At 45.2% G+C, this 22,285-nt stretch overlaps 2 protein-coding genes across 3 annotated transcripts; one reads left to right on the top strand and one right to left on the bottom strand.

Annotated features, from left to right (window-relative positions):
• Positions 1 to 1,200: 1,200 nt before the first annotated feature.
• Positions 1,201 to 13,420, top strand: PRDX1 (peroxiredoxin 1; the record flags this gene model as incomplete). Its single annotated transcript, XM_080692196.1, has 5 exons — positions 1,201 to 1,306; positions 6,429 to 6,582; positions 7,179 to 7,301; positions 8,465 to 8,595; positions 13,284 to 13,420. The coding sequence occupies 5 exons, from the start codon at positions 1,201 to 1,203 to the stop codon at positions 13,367 to 13,369; spliced, it is 600 nt and encodes a 199-aa protein (XP_080548322.1). The 3' UTR covers positions 13,370 to 13,420.
• Positions 13,421 to 14,202: 782 nt separating this feature from the next.
• MMACHC (metabolism of cobalamin associated C) lies at positions 14,203 to 21,662 on the bottom strand (the record flags this gene model as incomplete). Of its 2 annotated transcripts, none has more annotated exons than XM_080692195.1 (4): positions 14,203 to 14,619; positions 15,236 to 15,388; positions 15,996 to 16,184; positions 21,576 to 21,662. In XM_080692195.1, the coding sequence occupies 4 exons, from the start codon at positions 21,660 to 21,662 to the stop codon at positions 14,203 to 14,205; spliced, it is 846 nt and encodes a 281-aa protein (XP_080548321.1). The 2 variants fall into 2 exon arrangements, with proteins under 2 accessions (XP_080548321.1, XP_080548320.1); XM_080692194.1 differs by having other exon boundaries at positions 15,996 to 16,190; positions 21,582 to 21,662.
• Between the last annotated feature and the right edge of the window lie 623 nt (positions 21,663 to 22,285).

Raw genomic sequence — 22,285 nt, 5'->3', positions numbered from 1 at the left:
TTTTTTTAAATTTTTATTTATTATTGTGTGTGTAACTGGGGAACCCAGGGGCTTTTCTACCTCTGGGATATACTCCCAGACCTATTTTATACTTTATTTGGAAACAGGGTCTCACTAAGTTGCTTAGAGCCTCACTAAGTAGCTGAGGCTGCCTTTGAACCTGTGCAATCCTCCCGTCTCAGCCTGCCAAGCACTGAGATTACAAGCGTGCCTGGGTCTAATCTCTTTTATAATGAATATACAGAACAAAATGCTGTTGCTCAAATGGTTCAGAGCGATAGAGGAGCTGGGCCTGATGGCACCTGCTCTCGTAATCTCAATCTGGCAGGTTCTTGGCCAGCCTCAGCTACTTACAGAGGCAGTCTTGTAACCTAGTGAGACCTTGCTTCCAAATAAAAACTGGAGTGTAGGTTTGAGGCAGAAGGCCCCTGGATTCCATCCCCAGTACCACAAAAAAAGACAGTGATAGAGGTGACTGGTTTATAAAATTACTGAACCTCTTTTTTTGCGGGTCTGGGGATGGAATCCAGGGGCATTCAACCTCTGAGCTACACCCCCTGCCCTATTTTTTATTCTTTATTGAAACAGGTTCTCACTAAGTTGTAGAGGGCCTCCCTAAGTAGCTGAGGCTGTCTTTGAACCTCAATCCTCCTGTCTCATCCTCCCAAATACTGGGATTACAAGCATATGCCACCACAACTAGCTACTGAGCCTTTTTTTTTTTTTTTTAATTTTTAAATTTTGGGTTTTTTTTTTTTTGCGGGTCTGGGGGTGGAACCCAGTAACATTTGACCTTCAAGCTACATCCCCAGCTCTATTTTTTATTCTTTATTTTGAAACAGGGTCTCACTAAGTTGCAGAGAGCCTCGCTAAGTAGCTGAGGCTGTGAACCGCAATCCTCCAGTCTCGGCCTCCCGAATGCTGGGATTACAAGTGTGCGCCACCACCACACCCAGCATATTGAGCCATTTTTAAGTGAAAACAAAGGCTGAGATTTAGGGACTCATTTTGGTTCAAAAGTTGGATGGTCTTTGACTACTAACTTTTGTTTCTTACTACATAAAATTTAAAATATTTAGGGCCACTGAACAATTATTTGAGCTGTAGCTAAGTTTCGAAGTAGGTAAAAACTATTGGTTATCTAGAAAAATAAGACTTGTTTCGAATTCGTTTTTGTCATCTTTTCCAGCTGATAGCAAGATGTCTTCAGGAAATGCCAAAATTGGGCACCCTGCCCCTAACTTCAAAGCCACAGCTGTTATGCCAGATGGCCAGTTCAAAGATATCAGCCTGTCTGACTACAAAGGTAAGAGTAATTACATTGGGCTCATTGAAATGGAATTATTTTAAAAATTTTTTCTTTTGGGGTGCTGGGGATTGAACCCAGGGGCATTCTACCTCTGGGCTACACTCCCAGTCCTATTTTATTTTGAAACAGGGTCTCACTAAGTGGCAGAGGGTCTTACTAAGTAGCTGAGGCTGGCTGCGAATCTTAGATCCTACTGTCTCAGCCTCCCAAGTACTGGGATTACAAGGGTCTGCCACCATACCCAGCTCAAGTTTTTTTGTGTGTGTGTGGTGCTGGAGACCGAACCCAGGGACATTCTACCTCCGAGCTACACCGCCAGCCCTATTTTTTATTCTTTATTTTGAGATAGTGCCTCAATAAGTAGCTGAGGCTGGCCCTGAATCCTGATCCTTCTGTCTCAGCCTCCCAAATACTAGGATTGCAAGCATGTGCCACCATGCCCGCTAAGCTTTTTTGCTGTTTGTTTTTGTCTTGGTGGTATTGAGGATTGAACCTAAGGATGTTTTGCTTCTGAGTATACATCCCAGCCCTATTTTGTTTTTTTCTGGTGCTGAAGATTGAGCCCAGGGGAATTTTACCTCTGAGCTACACCCCCATCCCTATTTTCATTCTTTATTTTGAAACAGGGTCTCACTAAGTTGCTGGGGGGCCTTTACTAAGTAGCTAAGGCTGGCCAGAACCTGCAGTCCTCTTGTTTTAGCCTCGCAAGTACTGGGATTACAGGTGTGTGCCTGTATTATTCATTAATTAATTTATTTATTTGGTGGTACTGGGGATGGAATCATTCTACCTCCGGGCTGTACTCCCAGATCTATTTCATATTTTTTATTTGGAAACAGGGTCTCTTTTATTTTTGAAACAGAATCTTAAGTTGTTAAGGGCCTTGATAAATTGGTAAGCCTAACCTTTAACTTGCGATCCTAAATTCTGGCATTACAAGTGTTGTACCACCAGGCCTGGCTCCCAAGTTGTTGTTTGATGGTACTGGGGATGGAACCTAGGGGCATTCTGCCTCTGAGCTACACCCCAAGCTCAATTTTGTTATTTTTTTAAATTTTATTTATTATAAGCCAGGTGTGGTGGCGCACGTTTGTAATCCCAGCATTTGGGAGGCTGAGACCCTGAGGATCGTGGTTCGCACAGCCTCAGCTACTTAGTGAGGCCCTCTGTAACTCAGTGAGACCTGGTTTCAAAATAAAGAATAAAAATAGGGCAGGGTGTGTAGCTCGGAGGTTGAATGTCCCTGGGATTCATCCCCAGACCTGCAAAAAAATAAAAAATAAATAAATATACACATATATATTTATTATTATTATTTTGCGGTACTGGGGATGGAACCCAGGGACATTGCATCTGCAAACTACACCCTTAGTCCTTTTTTTTTTTTTTTTTTGGGGTGGTGGTGGTGGTACTGGGGATGGAACCCTTCTACCTCTGGGTTACACTCCCAGACCTATTTTATATTTTTTATTTGGAAACAGGGTCTCTTAAGCTAGCGCTGCTGGCTTTGAACCTGCCTCCCAAGCACAGGGATTACAAGTGTGCGCCACCACACCCCGCCACCCTTAGTTCTATTTTTTTAGTGTTCTTTTTTTTTTTTTGGTGGTACTGGAGGTGGAACCCAGAGGCTTTCTACCTCCGGGCTATACTCCCAGACCTATTTTATATTTTATTTAGAAACAGGGTTTCACTAAGTAGCTGAGGCTGGCTTTGAACCTGTGTGATTCTCCTGTCTCAGCCTCCCAAGTGCAGGGATTACAAGCATGCGCCACCATGCCTGGCTGTGTTTTTATTTTTTTAAACGGGGTGGGTCTCACTGAGTTGCGAAGCTGAGGCTGTTCGTGAACTGTGATCCTCCTGACTCAGCCTCCCAAATGTTGGGCTTACAAGCGTGCGGCACCACGCCTGGCTTGCAAGAGCCCAGGTTTTTGATATTTTGACTTTGCTTATTCAGTTTGTGGAATGTGCATTTAGTTTGATTCATAATGTCCATTGTATATCTAACATTATTATGCAGAGCACTAATGCATATTCCCTTGACTGTTTGCCTTTAGAGAAGAGTCAGTGTTCCATTTGAAACAACAGCTCTTTTGTCAGTTTCATGTAGACACTTGGCAAGTTCTATTGAGGCTCTTTTGTCCCAAAGTAGCTTGGAGTCCTGGGACAGTTGAGGATGTAGAATCCTTAGAATGCAAGCCTAAAATACAGATGTCAAATATACCTTTCTTTGTGGTGTGTATCAGTTCCTGGAGTTAGCTGCCTTTTTGATAAGAGGCTCTTGCCATATTGCCTAGGTTAGACTTCAACTCTTGGGCTCAACTGATCCTCTCATTATAGCCTCCTGGTAGTTTGGACTACAGGTTCCTGCCATGCCCAGTTGGAGTTAGCTTTTAGGTAAAACATTCTATAGGTTTCATGACACATCACACTTTGTTGCTGGGATAAGAGCAGGTAAGTAGGGCCTTATGGAGGGAATCTCTTGCAAATAAGATAAGTAGCACCATAGGGAGGTGACCCTGGCCCTGAAGTCTAGGTATATGTTGGAAGAGCAGCTGTTTTTCCTCTAGGGGTTGACCTGCTGAGACTTCAGAGTGCTTATTAGGCAAAGCCCTGGAGAGATTTTTGAGATGAATCAAGGACTGCTTGTTTTGACTTTCAAACATTGCTGTTACCTGGAAATGAGTATTTGGAAACTCAGCTCATTAGGTAAGGTAAGAGGCTGCATGGGCAGTTTGAAGATCAACTTCAGTGGTAATCTGCATAACTAAAATTGTAGCCAGAAATCCAGTTATCTGCCAATACTTTGGGTATTGTTGCTGAAAAATTTTTTCTTTCCTGTGTCATTAGCCTTGTTAGGAACATATTTAGTGTGATTCATGAGATCCTTTAACCCTTACTGTCCTGCTGGGGGGAATATACCTCAGTAGTAGAGTGCTTGCCTAGCATGGGCCTGGCCCTGGGTTCAGTCCCTAGTACTGCCCCCAAAAATTAATTTTACTTTTCTATTTATTCATTGTGGAAGAGGTAAAAAAGATCCTGACTTCCTCTTGCTGTTTTTCTTTGTTTGTTTGTTTTTTTTGGTGGTACTGGGGGTGGAACCCAGAGGCTTTCTACCTCCAGGCTATACTCCCAGACCTTTTTTATATATGTTTTAAAGTCCTCTTTCTTTCTTTCTTCCTCCCTTCCTTTCTTTCTTTCTTTCTTTCTTTCTTTCTTTCTTTCTTTCTTTCTTTCTTTCCTTCTTTCTTTTGATGGTACTGGGGTTCCTGGAAGCCCTTCTACCTCCGGGCTACACTCCCAGACCTATTTTTACATTTTTATTTGGAAACAGGGTCTCTTAAACCAGCGCACGCGGCTGGCTTCAAACCTGCGCGATCCTCCTGTCTCTGCCTCCCAAGTGCGGGGATTACAAGTGTGCGCCACCACGCCCGGCCTTTTTTATATTTTATTTGGAAACAGGGTCTCGCTAATTTGCTGAGAGCCTCACTAAGTAGCTGAGGCTGGCTTCGAACCTGTGCGATCCTCCTGTCTCAGCCTCCCAAGTGCTGGGATTACAAGCGTGCACCACCACGCCCGGCCCTCTTGCTGGTTTAAATAATTCAACTTTAGCTTGGCATAGTGGCATATACTTGTAATCCCAGTACTTGGGAAGCTGAGACAGGAGGATTGAGGTTTGCAGGCAGCCTCAGCTACTTGGTGAGGTTCTCTGCAACTTAATATGAGACCCTGTTTCAAAATAAAGAATAAAAAATAGGGCTGGGAGTATAGCTTGGAGATAGAGAATGCTCCTGGTTTCCATCCCCAGTACTGCAAAAAAAGAATAAAAGGGCTAGGAGCTGTGTATGGTGGTGCACGCTTGTAATCCCCACACTTGGGAGGGGGAGACAGGAGGATGGCGCAGGTTCAAAACCAGCCTTGCTGGCTTAAGAGACCCTGTTTCCAAATAAAAAATAGGTGTCTGGGAGTGTAGTCCTTAGGCAGAAGGGTTTCCAGGAACCCCAGTACCCCCCCCCCCAAAATAGGGCTAGGGAGCTGGGCATGGTGGCATTACTGTTCCATTATTGTATTCGTTGTGGAGGAGTTACAAAGATCCTGACTTCCTCTTGCTGGTTTCAATGATTCAACTTTAGCTGGGCATGGTGGTACACACTTGTAATCCCAGCATTTGGGAGGCTGAGATAGGATCTCAGTTTGAGGATAGCCTCAGCTACTACTTAGTGAGGCCCTTTGCCTCAATGGAGACCCTGTTTCAAAAATAAAGAATAAAGCCGGGCGTGGTGGCTCATGCTTGTAATCCCTGGGCTTGGAAGGCTGAGACAGGAGGATCACACAGGTTCGAAGCCAGCCTCAGCTATTTAGTGAGGCTCTCAGCAACTTAGTGAGATCCTGTTTCCAAATAAAATATAAAATAGGTCTGGGAGTATAGCCCAGAGGTAGAAAGCCTTTGAGTTCCACCCCTAGTACCACCAAAAAAAAAAGAAGAAAGAAAAGAAAGAAAGAAAGAAAAAATAGGGCTCGTGGCTAGGTGTGATGGCGCACGCTTGTAATCCCAGCATTTGGGAGGCTGAGACCGGAGGAACGCAGTTCGCGGACAGCCACAGCTACCTAGTAAGGTCCTCTGCAACTCAGTGAGACCCGGTTTCAAAATAAAGAATAAAAAATAGGGCAGGGTGTGTAGCTCGGAGGTCAAATGTCCCTGGGTTCCATCCCCAGACCCGGGGGAAAAAAAAAAAAAAAAAACAGGGCAGGGGGTATAGCTTGGAGGTCGAATGCCCCTGGGTTTCATCCGTAGGACCACCCAAAAAAAGAAAGGAAGAAAGAAAAGAAAAATAGGGCTGGGGGTATAGCTTGAAGGTAGCATGCTCCCCTGATTTTCATCCCAGTACTACAAAAATAAAATAATTTAAAAAAATTCAGCTTTTCCAGGGTATTGTTTAAAAGTGTTGATATTTGACCATCTAGATAATTTTATACTTTCTGCTTTTTTAGAGAACTTGGTGTTAATATTAATAGCTACTCAAGATAAAACTATATTTTATGTGTTTGTATTTGACTTATTCTGTATAAAGCAAGGAGGTCTAGTTCAGGGCTAACCAATGACTCTTTCCCCCTTCCCCAGGAAAATATGTTGTGTTCTTCTTTTACCCTCTTGACTTCACTTTTGTGTGCCCCACGGAGATTATTGCTTTCAGTGACAGGGCAGAAGAATTTAAGAAACTCAACTGCCACGTGATTGGTGCTTCTGTGGACTCTCACTTCTGTCATCTGGCATGGTAAATCTCTTGGTCCATTTGGCATGTGGACTTCTTTGTGTGTGTGTGTGTGTGGTATTGGGAATGGAACTCAGGGGCATTCTACCTCTGAGGTATACCCCCAGCCCTATTTTTTTATTTTTTTTTATTTTGAAACAGGGTCTCCCTGAGTCGCAAAGGGCCTCACTACCTCTCTGAGGCTGGCTGCGAAGCTGGCTGCTACCCGTGATCCTCCTGTCTTAGCCTCCCAAATGATGAGATTACAAGCGTGTGCCACCATGCCTGGCTTTGGCATATGGACTTCTTGAGGAGCAACCGGGAGGCTTTGGCAATAGGCTTTCTCAAGTATTGGCTTCTGGCTCCTTAGGGAAGGAGTACACAAGCTCTGAATTCCTCATACTACTCTCTTATAACCTAGCAACACATTAGCAGCTTGAGTTTAGCCAAGTATAGACTGGTGGCCAGCCTTAACTGTTCTGAGCCACTTACTTTACTGGGGACAGTTTGAAGTTTTTAGGAAAAGTTAAAATAAGGAATATGGGAAAAGAATGGATAGTTCATATTCTTGCTACCCAAGAGTTTTGGATGAATGCAGTTGTGTGTATATTTTGCTGTAGGATCAACACACCCAAGAAACAAGGAGGACTGGGACCTATGAATATTCCCTTGATATCAGATCCTAAGCGTACCATTGCTCAGGATTATGGAGTCCTTAAGGCTGATGAAGGCATCTCTTTCAGGTATATACTTCTGGGATGGGTTTGGGGTGCTGGCATTCATCTTAGTTGTCTAAAAGCCATTTATTTGGAGAAAGCTAGAGAGATTTCGTTTTGTTTTGTTTTTTGTTTTTTTGCTTGTTTTGTACTGGGGATTGAGCCCATTGGCTTTCTATCACTGAGCTACACTCCCAGTCCTATTTTATTTTTACTTGGAAACAGGATCTCATCATTTGCTGAGACTGTCCTTGACTCTGTGATCCTCCTATCTTCCTGTCTCGGCCTCCCAAATACTGGGATTACTGGAGTGTGCCATACACCCCATTGTTTTTATTGTTGTTTTTTGTGGTATTGGATTTTTTTTTTTTTTTTTTTTGCGGGTCTGGAGATGGAACCCAGGGGCATTTGACCTCCAAGCTAACACCCCCTGCCCTATTTTTTTATTCTGTATTTTGAAACCAGGTCTCACGAGTTGCAAAGGGCCTCACTTAAGTAGCTGAGGCTGTCTGCGAACTGCCATCCTCCTATCTCAGCCTTCCAAATGCTGGGATTACAAGCATGCAACACCACGCTGGGCTGTGGTACTGGGGATTGAACCCAGGAGCATTCTATCTCCGAGCCACACCTCCTGCCCTATTTTTTATTGTTTATTTTGAAATAGGGTCTCACTAAGTTAGAGGACCTCACTAAGTAGCTGAGGCTGCCTACTAATCTGTGATCCTCCTGTCTCAACTTCCCAAGTACTGGGATTACAAGTGTATACCACCACACCATCATACCCATCTTTGTTTTCATTGTTTGTTTTGGGGGGGGGGGCTGGGGATGGAACCCAGAAGCATTTGACCTCCGAAATACACTCCCTACCCAGTTTTTTATTCTTTTATTTTGAAACCGGGTCTTACTGAGTTGCAGAGGGCCTCACTAAGTAGCTGAGGCTGTCCATGAACCGCGATCCTCCGTTCTCAGCCTCCCGAATGCACGGATTACAGGCGTGCGCTACCATGCCCGGCTGTTTTCGTGGTTTTGAAACAGGGTTTTTTAGTAGGTTGCTAAAGCTAGCCTTGAACTGTGAACTGTGATCCTCCTGTGTCAGCCCAAGTACTGGGATATTACAGGCGTGTGCCACCATGCCCAGCTCAAAGAAAATCTTAAATCTGTATTGCTTCTCCTTCATTCAATCTTTCTAGGGGCCTTTTTATCATCGATGATAAGGGTATCCTTCGGCAGATCACTGTAAACGACCTTCCTGTTGGCCGTTCTGTGGATGAGACTCTGAGACTCGTTCAGGCCTTCCAGTTCACTGACAAACATGGGGAAGGTAAGCTACCTGCCTGGCAACTGGACAGTAGTGGTGATAGGGTGGGAAAGATGTTAGGAACAAAGGCTATTGAATAAGAAGAGGGTGAGTATGTCTAGTCAAGAAATTAGTGTCTGGATTACAATGGTTTATGGGGGTAGGAGGTAACAGGGAAGCTTGGAGAAAAGTATAAAGGGTGTTGTTCATGTCACATTATTTTCCCTTGCTCATTGGAATCTCTGCTGCAGATCTGAGTAGCTCTATTAGGACAAAACAAAGGGTTGAAAAAAATTCTCATCTAGAAGTAAAGCACACAATTTTCTACAATCTAAATTCTTGGATTACAGGTGTGTACCACTGCATTGAGCTTAATTAATAATATATTTATATCATTTAGAAGTCCATGGCAGAGCCACGCACGGTAACTCAGTTGTAATCCCAGTACTTGGGAGACTGAGACAGGAAGATCTGGGTTTGTGGACAGCTTCAGTTACTGAAGCCCTGTTTCAAAATAAAGAATAAAAAATTGGGTTGGAGGTGTAGCTCAAAGGTAGTATGCCTCTGGATTCAATCCCCAGCACCACACACAAAAAAAGTCCATGGCATATGGCATACATCTATAATCCCAGCTACTCAGGAGGCTGGGGTAGGAGGAATGCAAATTTGAGGCCAGTTTGAGCAACTTGAGACCTTGTCTCAAAATAGAGGGCTGGGGTTGGGTTTGGTGGTGCATGTCTGTAATCTCAGTATTTGGGGACTGAGATGGGATGATACACAGGTTCCAGGACAGCCTCAGCAAGTAATAAGGCTCCTGTCAACTTAGTGAGACTGTTTCAAATAAAAATAAAATAGGGTTGGGGGTGTAGCTCAGAAGTAAGATGCCCCTGGATTAAATCTCCAGTACCCACATATATTAAAAAAAGAAAAGGCTGGGAGTATACTTCAGTGGTAGAGCATTTGCCTAGTATGTAAACAGCCCTGAGTTCAATTCCCATCGCTGCCCCTCCCCCAATCCATTCTGAAGCTTAAGTGCATAAGCTGAATTGTGTATGAATGGGAAACCCTAAGGTACTTGGCTACAGTGGAAGCCTTTGATATATATCAGTGAGTCATAGGTAATCAGTCTAAGGGGGCATTGAATTGTCTGCTGCTTAGACTGCCCCCTGGTGGCAGGTGAAGATTTTTATTTTAAAACAGGGTCTCACTACTTTGCCGAGAGCCTCACTAAGTAGCTGAGGCTGGCTTCAAACCTGCACAATCCTCCCGTCTCCGCCTCCCAATTACTGGGATTATAAGTATTCGTCACCATTCCTGGCTAGGTTGCTTTTTTTTTTGCTTTTTTTTTTTTCAGTACTGGGGATGGAATCCAGGGGCATTGTACCTCCGAGCTACACTCCCAGCCATATGTTTTAGTCCTTTTTATTTTTGAAACAGCGTCTCACTGAATTACGAAGGGCCTTGCTTAAGTAGCTGAAGCTGTCCTCAAACCGTGATCCTCTTGTCTCCGCCTCTGAATGCTGGGATAACGAGCTTGTGCCACCATGCCCTACGTAGGATGGACTCTTGAACCTAAGTTTCTACAACTTAGTATTGGTCTCTGTTGCTTCCCTCTAGAACAAGCATAGCTCTATGCAGTGCTTTATGTGTGTCATGCTTATTTGACAGTTAATCCTACATACTTTTTTTCTTTTTGTGATACTGGGATTAAAGAGGTGGTCTATCTCTGAGCATAGCCTGAATATTTATTTATTTATTTATTTATTTATTTATTTATTTATTTATTTGCAGTACTAACTCTGAGCTATACCTCCAGCTTTATTTTTTATTTTGAAACAGGGTCTCACTGAGTTTCAAAGGGCCTCACTAAGTATCTGAGGCTATCTGAACCACAGTCCTCTTGTCTCAGCCTCCCAAATGCACCGCCAAGCCCAGCTTTTTTTTTTTTTTTTTTTTTGGTGGTGGTAGTACTGGGAGTTGAACCCAGGGGTTCTACCTCTGAGGTATAGCCGCCCTATTTTATTTTTATTTATTTATTTTTTCGTGGTACTGGGGATTGAACCCAGGGACATTCTACCTCTGAGCTACCTCAGCCTTATGTTACTCTGTATTTTTGAGCAAGTGGAGGGGGTCCCTGAGCAACTGAAGCAAGCTATGAACCTGCGATCATCCTGGCTCAGCCTCCCAAGTACTGGAATTATAGTACCACCACGCCTAGTTTTGTTCTGTTTTGTTTTTGCAGCACTGGAGATGGAACCCAGGGGCATTTCTACCTCCAAGCTACACCCCCAGCCCTATTTATTTTCTCTATTTTGAAACAGGGCCTCACTGAGTTGCCAAGAGCCTCATTAAGTAGCTGAGGCTATCCAAGAACCATGAGCCTCCTGTCTCAGCCTCCCAAATGCTGTGATTACAAGCGTGCGCCACCATGTCTGGCTCCAAGCCCTATTTATTTTTTTATTATTTTTTTTTTTTTTAATTTTTGTGGCACTGGGGATTGAACCTAGAAGCCTTCTATCTCTGAGCTTTGCCTCCACCCCTAGTTTATTTTATTTTATTTTTTGGTGGTACTGGGGGTGGAAACCCAGGGGCTTTCTACCTCTGGGCTATATTCCCAGACTTTTTTTATATTTTATTTGGAAACAGGGCCTCACTAAGTAGCTGAGGCTGGCTTTGAACCTGTGTGATCCTCCTGTCTCAGCCTCCCAAGCGCTGGGATTACAAGCGGGCGCCACCACGCTCGGCTTAGTTTATTTTTATTCGAAACAGGGTTTTTGCTATGTTTTGTGTGTGGGAGGGGGGGGTCTGGGGATAGAACCCAGGGGCATTCGACCTCTGAGCTACATCTCCTACCCTATTTTTTATTCTTTATTTTGAAATAGGGTCTTACTGAGTTGCAGAGCGCCTCACTAAGTAGCTGAGGCTGTCTGCGAACCTCGATCCTCAGGACTTAGCCTCCCGAATGCTGGGATTACAAGCGTGAGCCACCACGCCTGGCTAGGGGTTCGCTATGTTGATGAGAATCTCACTACTTGTTCAGGCTCTTCCTGAACCTGTGGGTCCTCTTGTCTTGGCCTCCCAACTATTGGGATTACAAGCATGTGCCACCATGCCTGGCTCCTATTTTTTATTTTGAAAACAGGGTCTTGCTAAGTTGCAGAGGACCTCGCTAAATAGCTGGGGCTGGCTGCAAACCTGTGATCCTCCTGTCTCAGCCTCCCAAATTCTGGGATTATAAGCTTTTGCCACTACACTTGGCTGACCTATTCTTAAGTAAATTTTTGTGTATTTTATGAAGTAGTAGGTTCTTTTTTCTTTTTTTTAAGGATTGAACATGGGGTCATTCTACCTCTGAGCAACACTAACAGCCCTATTTTATTTTATTTGGAAACAAGAATTTTAGGCTGGTCTTGAACCTGCAATTTTCCTGTCTCAGCCTCCCAAGTATATTAGGATTATAGGCATGTGACATCATGCGTGGCTAATTTTGCTTTTTGTTCTGTGAATTGAGCCCAGGTGCATTTTACCTCCAAGCAAAACCACTAGTCCTTTTTATTTTGAAACAGTCTCACTAAATTACTGAGGGTCTTTAAAATTGCTGAGGTTGGCCTCGAACCTGTGATTCCCCATATCAGCCTCCCAAGTACTGGGATTACAGGTGTGCATCACCATGCCTGGCTACTGTTTGTTTTTATGTGTGGAAATCTAGCATTTAACATTTTTCCAAGATGAGGTGTCACTACCACTCAGTCTGGTCTTGACCTCTTGGGGCTCAAATGATCATCCCGCCTCAGCCTCCCAAATAGCTGGAACAACAGGCTATGTAAAGCATACATAGAATTATGAAGTACAGTCAGGTATGGTGGCCCATGCCTGTAATCCCAGTACTTTGAAGGCTGAGACAGGAGGATTGCATGTTCAAGGTCAGCCCCAGCAACTTGGTGAGGCTCTTGGAAGTTTAGACTATTAGTTTAGAAACACTATTGTTTCTAAATAAAAAATAGTGCTGGCTTGGGAGGCTGAGACGGGAGGATCGTGCAGGTTCGAAGCCAGCCTTGCTGGCTTAAGAGACCCTGTTAACAAATAAAAAATAGATGTTTGGGAGTGTAGCCTGGAGGTAGAAGGGTTTCCTAGAACCCCAGTACTACCCAAAAAAAGAAAATAGTGCTGGGCGTGGTGGCGCATGCCCCAGGGTTCCATCTCCAGCACCGAAAGATAGATAGATAGATAGAGTGAGTGAGTTAGTTATTTCTGGGGGTATAGCTCAGAGGTAAAATGCCCTTGGGTTCAACAAACCCCCAGTACCACACACAACAGAAAAATATGCAGAATATGTGAATAGCCATTTGCCTATTATCTACCACTAGTAGAGTTTATTGTTTTGCCATATATACCTTAGGTAGGTTATTTTTAGAAGCATATTTAAAACTGGCTTAATTTCTTCAAATTTTAGGTGCTTTGTGAACAAATTAGGTATAGTGTGTTAGGGCTGTGGTGAGGATTAATGACATCAGTGTTTGTTTTGTAGATTAGTTGTTAGCCTTACACTAGAAGGCTCTGTGACTGACAGATTATTGGGTGAGTTTTCTAGTACCTGAATGTTCAGACCCTACAGTGCTCAGATACGGTTTTGAGATAAGCCTTTGTCCATGGGAGCATGGTGGCATACACCACTGAGCAGGTTATTAATTAACGGCAACTTTGTTTTGCAGTGTGCCCGGCTGGATGGAAACCTGGCAGTGATACCATCAAGCCTGATGTCCAAAAGAGCAAAGAATATTTCTCCAAGCAGAAGTGAGCGCTGGGCTTCTTTTTTTTTTTTGCCAGGCTGCAGTGGCCAGACATGAACACAAAGCCTCTTTTATATTTTTCTCATGCTTAAAACACAAGATGTATGGAGTAAGACATGCTTTCCTACAGGGGTTGGGGAGGCTAGCCTTCTCTTGGTGAGAATGGCCTGAGCTATAATGGGGACAGGCTCTCTGATGTGTATGATGTACCAGTAGCAGGGCATCAGCCCATTGTCTTTTGTAGTGTCTATTAAACTTGAACTGCGATCTTTATGATTCTTCATTTTGGGAAATATTGACTTGATTGACTTTAAGGGGAATTTACTCTTTGCTTTTCCTCTTTAGGGAAAAAAATAAGAGTATCTATCTATCATGTGGACCCTTCCACACACTTTGTCAGCCACCCCAACCTATCCTCTTCTCCAAAACACAGATCTGTGAGCCAGAGCACAAGATTCTTAGGACCTTCAGTAATATGCCAACATTACTGCTTTCTATATGCCAGGCAGTTTAAAGATTTATGTTTTACATGTATTTATTTAGTTGTCATATCCCTGAGGTGAGTACTATTTAGGGATAGTTGTCCCTCCAGCCCTGTAACAACTAGTACCTTGAAGCGCTGCATCGCCATGGTACAGGCAAGACTCCCATATGAAACCAGGTGGGGATTTCTGTATCCGCCTTGGTCTGTCTTGACAAACCGGTATCTTTGAGCCTTATTCTTGTCAAAGATTGCTGTTATCAAAAAACAGTCTTATATACTCAAAACCACCTGATTTTTCAGTCAATGAAGTCTTAACAGGTGCAACCATAAATGGGATCCTGCAGGAGATGAAAGAAATCAAGGGCCAGGGGATATAGGTGGCGAGACACTGGGACTGAGCCAGCTACGAGCCCTGCTGGTATTCTGAGGCTTTTTGGTGAGCGTGGTAAAGGGAAGCTGGGGCGATATAGTGCTAGGCTCCTCTGAGGACTGGGCCAAGCCTAACAGGGCCAAACGTTGGGCAGGTGGGGTAGAAAAATAGGCCTTCTGTTCCTCTGAGTAACGTTCCTTTGGTGTTACAACATCTCGGTAAGTCCAGTCACGCCAATGGAAATTGAAGCTTTCAAGCAGGGTGATCCGGTCAGCTCTTGTAGGTACACAGTCAGGGGGCTTTCTGGATGGCAGATCTGGGACTTCAATCCCTGGCAGCAGTATCACTCCTCGTATAGCAAACCAGCCCCCAAATTGGGGGTGTATGCACACACCTGCTATATGCTGTGGAAAAGGTGAAGCAAAACAAGGTTTGGAGGTCACTTTGGCACCAACGCCGACAACTGTCATCACTGTAAGCTGTCTTTGTTCACTTATTTCCCACCCACTGTACACTGGTTCCACATGTAAGCCCATGTGGGTCCCTCTCTGGAGAATTCTTTTTGTGTGTGGCAGTGGGGTTCCTGGAAGCCAAACCCTTCTACCTCCTGGGCTACACTCCCAGACCTATTTTTTTATTTTTGGAAACAGGGTCTCTTAAGCCAGTGCTGCTGGCTTCGAACCTGCGCGATCCTCCTCCTGTCTCCACCTCCCAAGCGCGGGGATTACAAGCGTGCGCCACCGCGCCCGGCGTACTGAAGAACTGTTTTGTAAATGCATCTGAGCATGAAGAAGAGGCTCCCTGAGGCCAAGCCTCAATATTTCCAGTCTCGCCCTTGGTTTGATTGAAGAAACAGACTGGAATCCCCAAGTAAACTCCAGGAAACATGCGACGGGACTGGCCCCTGGGTTGTGTGTTAACTTAGGGAAATTAGAGGGATGTGGGATGTGACAAGGTTATCTTGAGGGGCCTTTACCAATTTTCTTTCACACTTTGCACTATTAACACTTGCCCTCTTACCTGGGTCCCCCAAGGGTCAGCTTCTACATCTTGTCGTTGGTAGTAATAAGCAGCTCCTGCCACATGGGCTGCCGTCTGGGCCAGAATCTTAGGGCGCCGGTTGGGGTGTACCTCGTAGTCAGCGATGACTTCTATCCGCAGCTCTGGGAGGCTCTGAGACAGGATAGAAGAGGTTCCTGTCAGGATGAGGGAAGTCAGCTGTCCTAGGGATCCCTACTTTGTGTGTGTTAAAATTATTTCCTGTTTGAAGGGGAAATTAAATCATAGCCTGGGAGGCTCCTAGATGGTGGAAAGTTAATTACCTAAAGGGCCTGGTTTCAAGGGAAATCCATAAAGGCTTTCCGAGAAACCATTAAGGAAGATTTAGTATTGCACTTCAGAATCCCAGTGTGGGGCCCACAACTTGTATACAAATGTTATTTTGTAGTGGAGAAACTGTTCTGTCTGCAAAAGATCCCAAAGGTAGAATAAAGCTTGCAAATCTAGGGCTTAGCATAAAGCTTCCGAGTCTAGGGCTAAGGCAGGTGAGCAATGCTTGGAGAAGGATGGGTTCATCAGGTAAGATGATAAGATGAGGATCACCCACCATAGGGTATACTGAAGGAAGATGGTAGAGCCTGGGTGAGAGATTGCAAAATAGGGGGATGTTAAGGCTGGCTTTCCCTGGTGTAGCTCTCAGCCCTAGCTCCAGATCTGCCTTGAGCTTGGAGAAGACGGTAGCTGGAGAAAGTTGGCAGCTGGGGAACTTGAGCTTGCTCACCTCTCTGACACGCCTCAGGTGGTAGGCTACACACTGATCCACTGGGTCGGTCAGCGGTTGGAGGGGGCAGCTCTGCAAGAAGGGCTTGAGGGCCTGGTCAAACATGGCCGGGGTGCTGAGTACCAGGAAGGCCAGGGTAGGCCCTGGCAGGGGCAGGTGGAAGGTTGAAGGCAGGAGTTCATTGTACCATGCCACCTGGAACAGACAAGAGTTCAGGCCAGCTGAGGCCTTAGCCAAGATTTCAAGAACTCATACATTTTGCCCCAGCCTTCACTCACTCAATGAATTTTCACTGATGCTGTATAATGTATACACATTACATTGTACTGGGGAACACATCTGAATTTGACAGGGACTTAGAATACAAAGGGAGAGAGTTCATAAATAACTAAGAAAGCCGGGCGTGGTGGTGCACGCTTGTAATCCCCGTGCTTGGGAGGCTGAGACCGGAGGATCACACAGGTTCAAAGCCAGCCTCAGCTACTTAGGCTCTCAGCAACTTGGTGAGACCCTGTTTCCAAATAAAATATAAAATAGGTCTGGGAGTATAGGCCGGAGGTAGAAAGCCTCTGGGTTCCACCCCCAGTACCACCAAAAAAAAAAAAAAAAAAAAGAAAAGAAAAATAGATTACTGACTACCTTGTGATTCATGGAATGACAGGGCCAGATGGTGTGTGTGGGTCCTCTGAAATGAGGCTGGAAGCTGAAGACTGATGTGGGGAAGGAGAGTTTGTTACATACTTAGTGTTTTAAATTTTTTTTTAATAGTAGGCGTTGAACCCCAGGGGAATTCTACCTTCATATCCCCAGCCTTTTTTATTTATTTGGAAACAGGAACTAGGTTGCCGAGAGCCTGGCTAAGTTGCTGAGGCTGGTGTTTAGCCTGAGATCCTCTTGTCTCAGCCTTGCAAGTACTGGGATTACAGGTGTGCACCACTATGTCTGGCTGTCATGAGATCACAAGCTAGGTGTGGTGGTGGTGCACCCCTGTAGAGTACTTGGGGAGACAGAAGACTTCAAGTTGAAGGCTAGACTGGGCAACTTTGTAAGACCCTCTTTAAGGAAAATAAAGCCAAGCATGGTGGTGTACACCTGTAATCCCAGTACTTGGGAGGACGAGGAGAGGATCCACAGGTTCACAAACAGCCTCAGCAAGTAGTGAGACACCAATTTAGTAAGACCCTATTTCCAAATAAAAATAAAATAGGGCTGGGGGTATAGCCCAGAGGTAAAATGTCCCTGGGTTTCATACCCAGTACCAGAAAATAAATATATAAATAAAATAAAATGGTCTCCCCAGCACCACAATAAACAAAATGGGCTGGTGTGTAGGAAATTGAACTACCTGGGTTCAATTCCCAGTCCCACAAACAAAACAGATCACAGCATAAGCAAAGACAGGTAGAAAAGTATTGAACATACTTGGAGAAAAGTCTGGAGAGATGCATAAAAGTGAAACTGATTAGCTGTGAATAATATATATATATATATATATATATATTTTTTTTTTTTTTTTTTTTTTGGTGGTACTGGGGGTGGAACCCAGAGGCTTTCTACCTCCAGGCTATACTCCCAGACCTTTTGTATATTTTATTTGGATACAGGATCTCACTAAATTGCTGAAAGCCTCACTAAGTAGCTGAGGCTGGCTTCGAACCCATCCTCCTGCTCAGCCTCCCAAGTGCGGGGATTATAAGCATGCCCCACCACGCCCGGCCTGTGATTACTAACTTAAGGATTCTGGATCTAATGTGACAATGAGGAGCCACTGAAGATTTGGAGTAAACAGAAGCTAGGCGTGGTGGTGCACACGTGTAATCCCAGCATCTGGGAGACTGAGACTGGAGGAGGATCACGGTTCACGTACAGCCTTGGCTACTACTTAGGCCCTTTGCAACTCGATGAGACCCTGTCTCAAAATAAAGAATAAAAAATAGGGGTAGGGGTGTAGCTCAGAGATAGAATGCCCCTGGGTTCCATCTTCAGTACTGCAAAAAATTAAAAAAAAAAGTAAACGTAGAGCCAGGTGTGGTATTGCATGCATGTAATCCAAGTACTTGGGAGGCTGAGACAAAAGGATTACAGGTTCATGGCCAGGCTCAGCAATTTAGCAAGACCCTTAGCAACTTAGGGAGAAACTGCTTCAAAATAAAAAAAAAAAGCCAGGCGTGGTGACACATGCTTGTAATCCCAGCATTCAGGAGGCTGAGACTGGAGGATGGCAGTTTGCAGACAGCCTCAGCTACTTAGGCCCTTTGCAACTCATTGAGACCCTGTTTCAAAATAAAGAATATAGCCAGGCGTGGTGGCGCACACTTGTAATCCCCGAGCTTGGGAGGCTGAGACAGGAGGATCACACAGGTTCAGAGCCAGCCTCAGCTACTTAGTGAGGCTCTCATCAACTTAGACCCTGTTTCCAAATAAAATATAAAATAGGTCTGGGAGTATAGCCCGGAGGTAGAAAGCCTCTGGGTTCCACCTCCAGTACCACCAGAAAAAAAAAAAAAAGAATATAAAATAGGAATGGGGCTGTAGCTTAGAGGTAGAATGCTCCGGGTTCCATCCCCAGTATCGCCAAAACAACAACAACAACAAGAAGAACAAAATGGTTGTGGTGGTGCAGGTTTGTAATCCCAGCATTTGGAAAGCTGAGACAGGAGGATCCGGGTTCGCAGACAAGCCTCAGCTACTAGTGAGGCCCTATGTAACTCAGTGAGACCGTCTCAAGATAAAATAAAAATAGGGCTGGAGATGTAGCTCAGATGGAGATGTGGCTCAGAGGTAGAACTACAAAATAAACAAGTAAAATAAAAAATAAGGCTGGAGGTCTAGCTTGGAGGTAGTATGTTTCTGGGTTTATCCCCAATAACACACATACACATACACAGAGGAAACTGACCTGAGTTTTAGAAAGATCTGGCTGCACTGGGGACAATGGAGTGACAGCAAGGATGTCATTACAGTAATCCAAATGAGAAAAGGTAGCCTGGAGTAGTGGGATGGAAAGGAATAGATTTCGAAAACTCGAGACTCATCATGGCTGTAGGGTGGGGTGAGTATAGGATGATTGGCAGGGCTGCAGCTGGCTCTGTTCAATACAATAGTTCCCACCACGCAGGTCTATCTGACTTGCCAGAGGCATTCTTACTCTCCCCTTACACCTGCCATCTGTCACTACCTCCATACTTCTGCTGAAGCTTTTTTTTTTTTTTTAAATTAAAACCCAGGGGCATTCTACTTTTGAGATATGCCCAGCCCTATTTTTTATACTTTGTGTGTGTATGTGTGTGTGTGAGTGAGAGAGAGAGAGTCTGGGGATAGAACCCAGGGGCATTCAACCTCTGAGCTATACCCCCTGCCCAATTTTTTATTCTTATTTTGAAACAGGGTCTCACTAAGTTGCAGAGGGCCTTACTAAGTAGCTGAGGCTGTCCGCAAACCGCGATCCTCCGGTCTCAACCTCCCGAATGCTGGGATTACAAGCGTGTGCCACCATGCCTGGCTTATTTTTTATACCTTATTTTGAAACAGGGTTTCCCTGAGTTGCAAAGGGTCTCACTAAGTAGTAGTTGAGGCTCTCTGAAAACCTCAATCCTGTTTCAGCCTTCCAAATGCTGGGATTACAAGCCTGAGCCACCAGGCCTGGCTGAAGTCCCCCCCAACCCCAATACTGGGGATAGAACCCAGGGTCATTCTATCTCCAAGCTCCACCTCCAACCCTATTTTCTTTCTTTTTTTTTTTGTGTGTGTGGGTGTTCTGGGGCTTGAACCCAGGGACATTTTACCTCTACCTCTGAGCTACACCCTGGGTTTTTTTTTTTTTTTGTTTTTTTTTTGGCGGGTCTGGGAGTGGAACCCAGGGGCATTCGACCTCCGAACTACACCCCCTGCCCTATTTTTTATTCTTTATTTTGAAACTGGGTCTCATTGAGTTGCAGAGAGCCTCACTAGGTAGCTGAGGCTGTCCCTGAACCACGATCCTCCGGTCTCATCCTCCATGGTCTCATCCTCCACGCCCGGCTTTTTTTTTTTTTTTTTTTTTTTTTTTTTGCGGTACTAGGGATGGAACTCAGGGGCATTCTACCTCTGAGCTACACTCCCAGGCTTATTTTTTATTCTTTATTTTGAAACAGGGTCCCAGTTGCAAAGGTCCTCATTAAGTAACTGAGGCTGGATGCAAACTGTGATCCTCCTGTCTCAGCCTCTCGAATGCTGGGATTACAAGCATGCACCACCATGCCTGGCTCAATTTTTTTTATTTTGAAACAGTCGCACTAAGTTATGGGGGGCCAAAGTAGCTGAGGCTGGCCATGAACCCAGATCCTCCTATCTCAGCCTCCCAATTACAAGGATGTACCACTACACCCAGTTTCCAACCCTAGTTTTTTATTCTTTATTTTGAAACAGGGTCTCACTAAGTTGCAGAGGGCTTAGGTAGCTGAGGCTGGCAGCGAACCTGCGAGCCTCCTGTCTCGTCTCCCAAGTACTGGGATTACAAGTGTGTGCCACCACACCTGGATTGAAGCTTGAATTAGATGTATGTAAGCCTTCTTCCTTTCAGTACATCTTTTTCACATACAGCTTAGTGAAAAGCTCACACACAGCTCTCTTTCTGTCTGCCTGATCTTATCTGTCCTCCTTTTTCCTGACTCTGAACTCAGGTCCTCATGCTAGGTAAGCAATCTGTCACTGTGTCCAGGGCTTCTGGAATGCTAGGCAACCACTCTGTCACTGAACTACATCCCCACACTTAAATTTCATTTTTTTCCTGGCAAGTCCTCTCTCGAGTTAGACCTAATTTATTTTCTCTCTCTCTTTCTCCATATAAAACTATGTTTATGTATAAGCATAGATTTTTCAGTGGAAATGAGAAGCTGTGGATTTCTCATTGGAAATGAGAAGGAAGTAAGCTCTTTTAAGCATCAGGCAAAGAACTCAAGTCGAGCTGATTTAACTTTGTGGCTTAATTATGCCCAGTACAGCAAGCACTGGTGTGGGGGAAATGGACTTACATAAGGGGTGGGGTGTGTGGAGCCGAGACTTCTGTGCCAGGCGGGTGCATAGAATTTCTACACCCAGCCAAGCACTGATGGTTAGTTAGCAACATCGTGAATGACCCTTCTGTTGGTCGAGGGAACAAATCAGCCAATTGTTTCTTGTTCAACACCAGGAATGCCCTTCCCTCCTCAGCTGACCTAAATCAAAGCCATGCAAACTTTCCACCCCTTGTCCTCTTCCAACTCCTTTAGAAAACTCCCAAGGTGATTCTGGCCCTATGGGCACCTTTTTCCTCGCAAATTATGTAGATAACAATCAATACAGCGCAGGTTATGGAATCGTACGCTGTCGCTTATTCATCAGTTGGGCATAAAATCAGGGTTTTTTTTTGGGGGGGAGGGACAAATGTGCGACCGCTTCTCTACCTTTTTGACTCAAGCCCCCGCTGACACCCTGTCCCAGTAGTCAGATGGACCCTGGGCCGAGGGAGCTTAGGAGAGATCGGAAGGCTCCCGGGACTTCACGTCCGCTTTGCACCGAGGCCGACCACACACCTCACCCTAGAACCGCAGGAGGGATCACACCAACCTGGAAGGGGTAAACCTCGAAGCCAAAAGGACACAACGTGTCCTCAATCTTCTGTTTCAGCTCTGCGACATGCGGCTCCATAGCGCACGCTACACGCTGAGCTTGCTGGGGAATGGAGTCCCAAGAAGAGCTGGGCCGTTGCGCTTCACGGCAGCATGGACTTCACTTCCCAGGAGCCACTGGGCCCAGCCCCGGCCCGAGTTGCTCCGCGCGACGCATCTTGGGATACGCAGTTTGTTTGGTCCTCGGATCCCGCCGCTTCAGAGTCGGGCCAACTCGATGTCCCGCTCGGCTTCGCGCAGCGGGTGTGCGCGCACTGGTGCCTCTAGGGAAATGTAGTCCCGCCGCGGCTGTCGCGGGTTGTCTCCGCCAGGGCCCGACTCGGTTTCCCGGGTGGCACCGCGGAACTCAATCTGACGTTGTACTTTCTCCATCTACTGGAGGGTTTGAACCCAGCAGCGGCAGTAGTTGCGGACACAGGTTTGACTTGATGGCGCCAGCGCCCTGGATCTGGGGGTGTCTCCACCACGATTCTACGTGACCTGAAATCTATCTGTCAGGGTATTCCGCTTGCCCCTCCCGGTTCCCCAAGAACGCTGCTCCTTTGCCATGTGTCAGAGTCGTAGTTTTGGTCTGGGATTTCATCCCTATCCCTAGAACTGTATTCCCGCTGTCCTCTTTCTTTCTAACGCTGTGACCTCTCT

This window comes from Muscardinus avellanarius, assembly GCF_963383645.1.
Source record: "Muscardinus avellanarius genome assembly, chromosome: 3".
NCBI classification, from domain to species: domain Eukaryota; kingdom Metazoa; phylum Chordata; class Mammalia; order Rodentia; family Gliridae; genus Muscardinus; species Muscardinus avellanarius.
This window is presented reverse-complemented; position numbering and strand designations above follow the sequence as displayed.